At 33.8% G+C, this 10,400-nt stretch overlaps 1 protein-coding gene and 1 pseudogene across 1 annotated transcript; both read left to right on the forward strand.

Annotated features, from left to right (window-relative positions):
- Positions 1-10: 10 nt before the first annotated feature.
- Positions 11-6,041, forward strand: LOC130448119 (RPII140-upstream gene protein). Its single transcript, XM_056785333.1, has 5 exons — positions 11-217; positions 1,224-1,389; positions 1,451-1,539; positions 1,597-1,730; positions 5,759-6,041. The coding sequence occupies exons 1-5, from the start codon at positions 57-59 to the stop codon at positions 6,028-6,030; spliced, it is 822 nt and encodes a 273-aa protein (XP_056641311.1). The 5' UTR covers positions 11-56; the 3' UTR covers positions 6,031-6,041.
- Positions 6,042-7,285: 1,244 nt separating this feature from the next.
- LOC130448120 (uncharacterized) lies at positions 7,286-9,479 on the forward strand (annotated as a pseudogene).
- The last annotated feature ends 921 nt before the right edge of the window (positions 9,480-10,400 follow it).

Here is a 10,400-nt window from a genome sequence, read left to right on the forward strand (position 1 = left end):
TCTAACCTTTAGAATTCGAAAATGTTAAAAAATTTGTGTTGAATTGAATCAAAATAATGGTTTCAATCTTAAATAAAATCGGAAAATACAGTATTCTTCCCGTTATTGGTTTATTTGACGCAGATAAGGTGCAAAATGTTACTAAAACCGAACAAATTACTGAAAAGACTTTGAAAGAAACGGGATGGGAGAGAGTGAAAAAAATTTTTGAAGCAGAGTAAGTGAAACTATACACATATTTAAATATTATTTAATAGTATAATTAAATTCAGTTGAAACCGAAGAAAGTTATGCTTGTAAGTTCTAATATTAATTATTATACAACATTGGCGATATTTTTAATTTGAATTTGTTGATATTTCTGTGAAAAAATATTTAAATGTAATAAATTTCTCAAATTGTTAATAATTGGGAATGAGACAAGGCTTATAAATGCCTATCAAACATCCCCTTCTCAATACCCATATAGGTCAGCACCCATTTATGACAAAAGGCTATTTTTTAACAAGTAAGAAATGATATGTTTTATCCATTGAAATATTGATGAATAAAGATATTATGTAAAACCTCATTAAAATGTTGAAATTTGTGAAATTGAATTGTTTAATACAGTTGAGCTTTATCCACTGAAAGGATAACAAGATTTTTGTTTTCATTCAATTCTTCTGAGTATTTTCATGGTGTGAAGATTTGACTACAGACAAAATATTTCATTAAACTGGACCTGGTCCTTCAATTGTGAGATCCTGGTAGCTCTAGGAAAAGCACTGGTTTCTTATAAACAAATATGTAGTTTCATAACTGGTAACTAGTGTTAATTCGAATAACATAAGGCACACTAAGTCTATCATTCAAGGCATTAACATTAAACAATTCATAACAGTAATTAATATCAATCATTTAATTATTATTTATATGTTCTTTGTCAACTAAATGTATTGTAATATTCTTAAATATTTAAAATCTTATTTCAATTTGGAATTAGATGTTTTCCACTTCTTTGAAAAATATTCCAAAATACCATTCATATATTATTGAAAATATATTGGAAATATATATATTATACACCTATATACATTTCATAAGTGCATGTATGCATTATGATTTTCACCAGCAACATTTTATACTTTTATAATTGAATTCTTAAAGTGATAAAACTTGCTTCAACAGTTCAAACCCATTTAAATCTTTAACTGAGTATAAGACATATTTATATTTTTCAGTGAATTTGGCAATCTCACAAATGAAGTAACCTCAATATTACAAGTTGCTGCAATGAGTTCCTTCATAGGAGCCATTTATGGAGGGGTTATTAATAGTAGATCCGCTTATTTAGAATTTATGAGAAGCAATGAAGCAACGTCTTTTGAAAATCACTTAGATGCAAAGGTAATTACAAGTATGCACCAGTACCTATATAAATATGTATAGAAGTTTATTGTCATTTTAGAGGAAGCTACAAGATGCAGTTACAATTAGTTTTGGGAAAGGTGCGTTCAAATGGGGATGGAGATTAACATTATTCAGCACTACATTTGTGTAAGTTTAGGTGTCTTCAGAAAAATTATTACAATATACTTTAGACTTATTTTAAAGGGCAGTATCAACAATCATCCAGACATATAGAGGAAACTATGGAATTTCAGAATATGTAGTATCTGGAGTAGTAACTGGAACAATGTATAAATTCAATATGGGGCCTCGAGGCTGGATAGTTGGAGGTGGTCTAGGTAATTTTAATTGAATTCTCTAAATTGCATCAAGATATGTTACCCCATATGATCTTATCATGTTATTATTTTGTCTCCTCATTTTTCAACTTGGGAATGTAACATATGACTATTACAAATTCATTTTCTTGTTCCAATTATAAATAGTGGCAGTGGCATAAATAATTGGGATGAAATCTTGATTAGTTCCAATAAATGCCGAATAAATGTAAATATTATTTATAATACTGCAACTGTTTTTTACTATTGGCTTTGGAAGTTTCAACTCTATAGCTTCATTTTTAATTCGTTTTCTCTCATCTATACTCAGTTCCTCTAGTGAATCTCTCAGCTATCTTTCAGCTCATTTCCTTGTCAGCTTACATTTGACATGCCTCGTGTATGACATCAAGTTGGAATCAGAATGTTTTCTTGGCCATTAAGATTAGGTTACAAGCTGTACATATTTACTGGGATTCTGTGTATTTGTATATATCGTGAAAATAATTGAATACCAAAAAATGTACATAAACATTCCCCAACATACATCTGGCGCTATGTTCAATTCCAATTTCAACCACACTTACCAAATAGCAGCACTTACTGGAGATTTCTTCAGTTCGGATTAGGGATTGAACGAGAGACTGTTACGCTGCTATGATGAGACATAAAAACGTCGAAACTAATTAGCATCTTCTTGCAATACGACAAAGAGGTCAATGGGCATCTAAATTTTTAAGAGGAGATGTAATTCAATATTTGTCGCCAGGAAAGTAGTTTTCTTCTTTGATGAACAGGACACCATTATATTTGAAATAATAAAAGGGGTGAATAGTAGATAATGTACATATTTTGATATAAGCTAAAACGAAGTATTTGCCTACTAGTTTATGAACCTGATTATTGTGAAACTGTGTAGAGACTTAGTAGATGGCCTGACTGCTGCTCTTGAATACAATGCAACAACGAAGGCTTCAGAATATAACGTGAATACAAGCATACAAGAAGAAGGTGACAAGGATAAATTGGACCAGATCGTCAACTTGTTGCAAGGTATGCTTAACAAGAAGCTGAGAAAGAGCAAACGTCTGAATTGTGGTAAGCCAGGACATGCACGCAGATCGTTTAAGCGTCCCGGTACATCCACAAACAACAAAGTCCAGTCATAGGGAAAACAAGAACGTGTCGCCTGCAAGTGAGCAGCACCGAACCAGGATCATAAGCTTGCCTCCTACTACTGTGTGTCACCAGAAAGCCAACGCCTTGTCTGGACGGCCGTACTGTGCCCAGACCAACAAAGCCGAAACGAATGAAGCCGTACTACAGTTCAAAAACCACTGTGGTAAACGAAGAATGGTAACCCACAAGGATCAAATAAGATCAAGAGAATGATTCTCTCCTAAAAATGATTCGGCAATAAAAGGAAAAAAATCGGCGGCCTACCTGGCAAGAAGTATCAAGCTTTTCACTGGCACTAAAAGCATATTGGGCTCAGTGGGAAACCCTTGTCCTGGATGAAAGCCTTTTAAAAAGAATCCTCGGGAATGATGATGGTTCTGAAAAGAGAAGACATTTCGTCGTTCTGAGAACGAGAGTAGCCGAAGCACTGAAGAAGTTACACGACAGTCCATCGGGATGTTATCTGGGAGTGAAGAAAACCCTTCATCGAGTCCGTGAGAGGTTTTATTGATGAACAGCTCAGACGATGTGAAGGACTGTTGTAAGAAATGTAAAACTTGTGCTACGAGTGATAGAAGTCCTACTAGATTCCTACTAAAATTATTTGAATTTTAATATTTCGAAAAATAAACTGCTGCTCTTCAAAGGAAGTAAGGATGGCGCCAGATAGCGTTCGCGGGGGAATGTTTAACTAAATTAACCAAATAGCTCTTTGACATTTTCTTTAGTTCAGGTCTCTACTCCAACGAGAGTTTGTTACTATTCACCTCTTAAAATTATTTCGAAATTATAAATTGCCGTTCGGCAATGGAGAAAACATCTACTTTCCTGGCTCCTCGACGAATATTGAATTACATCAACATCTCCAATGGCTCGTAATTTCAAGGAGAGGCTTGCAACCACTGTTAATTTCAACTTTATTACGTGTCATCAGAACGGTATAACAAACTCTCGTTCAAGTAGAGACCCGAACTGAAGACAACGTCAAAGAGCATAGCTGCATCAAATTTTGAAATAATTTTAAGAGGTGAATAGTAGGAATACATCATCCCCATTATATACAAAATTGAAAAGCAAAACTGAGAATACAAAAAAATCGAATGTTATTTACTCTATACCATGTTTGAATTGTTCAAAAAATTTTACAGGAATGACTTTGCAATATCTAGAAAATAGGATAAATGGTAATATACTAAAAATGCATCAACCTCATTACATAAGCATAAACGAAATTAAAAGCATTAATTTGACTTAAAAAATACCAAAATATTAACTAAACTTAAAAATTATCAAAAATTAACAATCAAAGAAATGATCTTTATAAAACAAAATAAATTATCAGTTACTGATAAACAAGATATACAAAACTTGAGTAAAATTTATTATTATTTAATCAATTGAATTTTCAAACATATATACCGCTAAGTATCTAAGGTAGGTAAACTGATATCTAATATTAATCTTCTCTGGCCGTTAAGCACATAGGCCCGTCGTGCCCCACTTGACGTGGCCGTCGTTCTTTGAGAAGCCGACGAGGCGCTTTGACTTGAACACTTTGATGTGATTAGGCAAGCTGTGAGGCTTGCCGAAGTATTCAAACCACGCTAGTGTGAGTGCTGGGCACTTACAGATGACGTAGTCTGCGGATTCATCCTCCTCCATGCTCCAGAGCACTCCGTCGTACGTGATATCCATGGTGTGGAGATGTCTTATATGACAATGTCCAATTAAAAGTCTAGTAACTAGTCGGAATTTGCGCCTATTTAGTTGGAAAAGTTGTTTGGTGTGTGACCTACAAGATACATCTATGTGTGCCTTAGCTTGCCCTATGCAACTCTGACGAACTCTCTTTCCAAGTAGACCAGTCTGGCGAGTGAGTCCACCTCGTCGTTGTTTTTGTTGTCCGAGTAGCCGGGCACCCAAACGAGCTGGATCTTGCAACCATCACTCATCAGATTTTGTAGAACTTTCTTGCACTCCAGCACTATCCTAGAGCACACCTTTTCGGGCGTTATAGCTTGTATAGAAGCACTGCTACCTGAGCAGATTCAGATTACTGTGTTCCTGTGGCATCGATTGGAAGACGGTAGTGTGTTCCTCAAGCGAAGGAGATTTGCTTATTTTGGAGTGTCCTCCGCAAAAGCCTGTTCCGGTAAACCATCCCTCTTGTAGCCGTCTGTATACTTCATACTCCAAAGCCTTATTCTTAAGGTTGAGACAACCAAGGCGATGGACTCTGTCCAGTGCCACTCTTGTTTTCGATTTCTCCGTACAGGGCTACCACACGATGGCCTCGTATGTGAGAAGAGATTTGACCATTGAGGTATTAATCCAGTTGAGGATCTTAGGTGAAAGACCCCATGTACAACCAAAGGCCCTTCTGCATACACAGAGAGCGTAGGTGCCCTTTTTTATTTTGTTATCCACGTGTTCATGCCAGAGTAGTTTTGTATCCAGGGTTAATCCCAGATATTTTACGGCTCTAGAGTACGTAAGTCACGCCTCTCAACGTTATATTTGGGAACGTGCAAGTGTTGCGTCTCCTAGTGAAAAAAAATGAGCTTTGTTTTCCTTGGAGTTTCGAACGCTAGGCCTGACGCAAGCGACTGCGTGTAGTTTTTTGGTGTTCCTACATAGAGTGATTCCACCAAAGGTTCCGAGAATTATCAGGTTTCCGTCTGATTGGACAGCCACCTTCGAATTCGTCTGTGGTGGCTTAATTTTGCAAGTGTATTAAGGTAGCAATTAAAATTATGTGAGTAAACAGACATCAATAGTTATTTTGACCAATTTTGAAATTTAGACTTAGCATCACTAACAAAGAACTGACAATCTTTAAGATCCAATATTCTATGTGTTTTCTATTCTAGGTGGCGTCTTAGGTTTTATCTGTGGTGGATGTACATATGGGCTTTTAAAATTATCTGGTTTATCAATGGAAGAAGCGAGGTATTGGCAGAACAAATGGACCAATGATAGAAGTGAATATTTTAGGAAAGGTGTAGCAGATTACCTTGAAAAAGAAGACTTTGCAGTTATAAAAATGCATAATGACCAAATTGGAGAATCCGGGAAAAATATAGATAATTTAGATAAACAAGAAAATTCTGTAGTACAAAAATCGAATAAAAATGTTCAGTGATTCTTTTTGAATTGGTTGTGCCTCATCTAGAAGTTTCTAGCGAATTAACAATGTATAATAGATATTTATTAAAGTTTTACATCAAAGAAGTGGTTCAATACTACTTTTCTTTTTATAAAAAATTATGTGCAATATATATTACGGTACGCTATCACCTCCACACGAACTAAATGCTTAACCCTTCCACACTCGACACCTTTTACCAGGCGATGTACTTATTCGAATTACAGATTCTCCAAGTGCATAATAATTCTGAAAAACTATCAGTCACTCGAAAAAAGTTCCTTTGTAGGTCTCACAGGAAACACCAAACAAATTACTATCCTTAAAAAATGTCTCACATCTGAACTAAGCCATGAACTTGTTTACATATAATAGGGTTGAAGAAAGGTATCAATATCAATTCTTATTATATCATTATTAAATAGGCCACTCAAATTAGATATTTTCCATAGAAATTTCCCCCCAAGGCAACGAGATCAGTCGATTTTGATTTATTTTGGCCTCTGAAACAGAATTCGAGTTACCTCAATCTTGAAATTGGGAAGAGAGCGGAAATATTGACATGCAGGGTGATTCATTAAGAATGTCCAATCTCTGAACTGTAGATTCTAGACCTCAAAAATGATGATTCTGCTCAACATGCCGTATGCAAATATTGCTAGTTCAAAGTTTAAATTTAAATTTTTGATTTTCGCAATAATTTTTTGTTTTCACAATTTCTTTTTGAAAATTGGCAATTTTACGTTTTTTGGCATGAGGAATCATAATTTGCACTCTAATTTAACATTGCTAATAGAGGGCGCTAGTTACACTTGTTTGTGTTAATTAGTGTAAACCGTTTTTGGGTTAAACTTACAACTAAAATAATAAAAAAATATTAAAAAGCGTTAAATTCTACAATTCTTTTATTCGTCTAACTCAATCGGTTATCGAGTTATTTTATTATTCCTTAAATATGTAACAATAACATATTTGTAAACAAAAATGAAAAACTTCATACAAATGCTCAAAATGCCCACCATTTACTTCAATACACCTTATGATCCGCTTTCGTAAAGATCTCTCAATATCAAAATCACATTCGTGAATTAAGCCGTGGCTTAATTTTTCATTTTCTTTAAGTAGGCTTGTGTCACTTTTAGACAGTTTGTGTAGAAGCAAAAATTGGATAATAATAAGGATAAGTAATACATTAATATACCATTTATTAACAATTTAGTAATTAACAAGAGTAATAGTTATTTATCAAATAATGCCTAGGCATAACGATTTTTCCAATAATGAGATACTCGATATGATTTGTGTGTTTGCTCAGTCAAATTATAGTGGTCCAGCTGCGGCTCGAAAATAATAACAATTATACCCAAATCGTCGAAGACAACCCAATTACAACTGTACCGAAATTTTTACGACCGCTTAGGTGAAACGGGGTCTTTACGCTCTAAAACTGAGCACGGTGCTACAAAAAAAATCACTGCTGATGAAGAAGATGAAATTTTAATTTGTGTTGCGGAGAATCCAGATATCAGTACTCGCCGATTATGTCTGCAAACAGGTATAAGCCAATCATCTATTTTTAGAATACTGAAGAGGGAAAAATTGCATCCATATCATTACACTCCTGTTCAGAATTTATTACCTGAAGATTTACCTAAGCGTCTACAATTTGCCCATTTCTTGCAAGATTCACAAAATGTTAACCCCGATTTTGTGGATACAATTTTTTTTACTGATGAGGCAACATTTACCAGACGAGGAATATTTAATTATAAAAATAATCATTTGTGGAATTCTGAAAATCCACATAGTATGAGGGAAACACATTTTCAGCACGAGTTTAAGGTTAACATTTGGTGTGGTGTAATATTTGGGTATTTAATAGGTCCTTTTGAACTGACAACCAATTTAAATGGACCTCTTTATTTAGATTTTCTTCAAGAACATTTACACGAATTACTAGAGGATCTCCTCTCGCTTTAAGACAAAATATGTGGTTTTTGCACGACCACATTATTCTTTAGAAGTCCGTCAATACTTAAACGAACAGTTTCCGCATCGATGGATTGGTCGTGGAAGTGTGTTGGCTTGGTCACCAAGATGCTCTGATTTAAATCCTTTGGATTTTTCAATTTGGTCGTAAATGAAGGTATTAGTTTACAAAGAAAAAATTACTTCACTTTCATAACTGCGACGGAAAATAGAAGAAGCCGCGGATGTAATTAAAAATAATAGACAAGGATTATTTGATATTAAGAGATCTTTACGAAAGCGGATCATAAAGTGTATTGAAGTAAATGGTGGGCATTTTAAGCATTTGCTTTGAAGTTTTTTATTTTTGTTTACAAATGTGTTATTGTTACATATTTAAGGAATAATAAAATTTTTTTGTGAAAGAATTAAAATTTATTGAACTATTTAGAAGCAACCGATTGAGTTACACGAATCAAAGAAGAGTAAATTTTTTTTGTAGAATTTAACGCTTTTTAATATTTTTTTATTATTTTAGTTGTAAGTTCGGCCCAAAAAAAGTTTACTTTGATTTAATTAACACAAACAAGTGTAACTAGCGCCCTCTATTAGCAATGTTAAATTAGAGTGAAAATTATGCCAAAAAACGAAAATTGCTAATTTTCAAAGAGAAATTGTGAAAACATAAAAAATCATTGTGAAAATCAAAATTTAAACTTTGAACACGTATCTCGGAAACTAGCAATATTTGCATGAGGCATGTTGAGCAGAATTATCATCTTTTGAGGTCTAGAATCTACAGTTCAGAGATTGGACATTCTTAATGAATCGCCCTTTATTTGAGTGAGTTTACATGTAACTTAGTCAGATATCGTCGATTTACATCCATTGAAGCCGATTGAGATCTAGCTTTGTGTTGATTGATAATGTTCGAATTCTACTTTCGCCATTTGAAGTTGAATCACATCAATTCTTATATATTTGGGTGAGTTTACATCCAACTTTCTCAGATATCGTCGATTTACATCCATTGAAGCCGATTGAGATCTAGCTTTGTGTTGATTGATAATGTTCGAATTCTACTTTCGCCATTTGAAGTCGAATCACATCAATTCTTATATATTTGAGTTAGTTTACATCCAACTTTCACAGATATCGTGGATTTACATTCATTGAAGCCGATTGAGGTCGATTGTCACATTGAGATGATTGAAAATGTTCGAATTCTACTTTCGCCATTTAAAGTCGAATTACATCAATTCTTATATTTGAGTTAGTTTACATCTAACTTTTTCAGATATCGTTGATTTACGTCCATTGAAGCCGATTGAGGTCGATTGTCACTTTGTGATGATTGAAAATGTTCGAATTCTACTTTCGCCATTTCAAGACGAATCACATCAATTCTTATATATTTGATATTGAAATAATACAATTTCAACTTTATAGCATTATCTAAATTTGAAAAAAAAAATAAACTCATATGAGGACATTATCTAAAAATTTATCAATTATAGTACAAAACCAAATTATTGTTTATAATCCATTGCATTATTTCATTTTTAGCAAATAATGCTAAACATTGTTTTTCAGAAATCACTGAATTAAGATTTCAAACGGGAGATTACTTTATTAGTCATAAAAGTTGTTTCCTGACCCATTTTATAATTGATTGTAGATTTTAAATAAACATCAAGCTTCATCAAATTCAGTTTGGAATTGATACCAATAGCTGAAACGTTCTTTTTTTGTTTTCTCAACTGATTATACACGTTGCACGTCACTCTTGATTTAGTTCTTTTCGGTACTGGTAGTAACAGAAATAGCAAACAAATTTAAACATCCATATTTTTTTTTAGTTCGCAAATTCTCCACACATATACAGAAATATTACTGCTGGTATTTAACTTTTTTTTAGTATTCTAAACGCATGAAATGCATCTTCTTTGTACTTGGGTACACTAGAAATATTAGCTAGTTCTCATTTGGAAAAAACTATTTATGGCGTTGTATATTCCCTTCAATTTATTATTAAGTTTTTTTGAAACTGTATATATTACATATAAAATGGAAAGCAGAACTAGAAAAACATATAAAATATATAAAAATAAGCTATCGTCATTTTGATGACGTTTTGTTCGTGGATCGCTTAATCTAGTTGTCTTAGAGCAAGGATAATTACCTGGGAGTGACGGTAACAAGTGAAGAACAAGCAAGAGGCAAAAGGCACTAAAATAGTTGGAGCTCTAGGAAACCCAAGATCCGCACGGGTTTCGGAAGTGAACAGTTTCGCATTGTGCCGGAAGTGAAATTCGGGACCTTGGAGTTTCTACACCTCAAGTGCATATTACGAACTTATAAATTTCGAAGTTGTGGCAACAGGAGCAGGGAATCGAACA

This window comes from Diorhabda sublineata, chromosome 8 (genome assembly GCF_026230105.1).
Source record: "Diorhabda sublineata isolate icDioSubl1.1 chromosome 8, icDioSubl1.1, whole genome shotgun sequence".
Lineage (NCBI taxonomy): Eukaryota > Metazoa > Arthropoda > Insecta > Coleoptera > Chrysomelidae > Diorhabda > Diorhabda sublineata.

Bases quoted from the DNA above. Each gene is read 5' to 3' on its own strand.
- LOC130448119 (XM_056785333.1), top strand. From the start codon at position 57: ATGGTTTCAATCTTAAATAAAATCGGAAAATACAGTATTCTTCCCGTT. The intron at 1,390-1,450 runs GTAATTACAAGT...TTGTCATTTTAG, and splicing joins AAAATCACTTAGATGCAAAG to AGGAAGCTACAAGATGCAGT. The intron at 1,540-1,596 runs GTAAGTTTAGGT...CTTATTTTAAAG, and splicing joins TTATTCAGCACTACATTTGT to GGCAGTATCAACAATCATCC.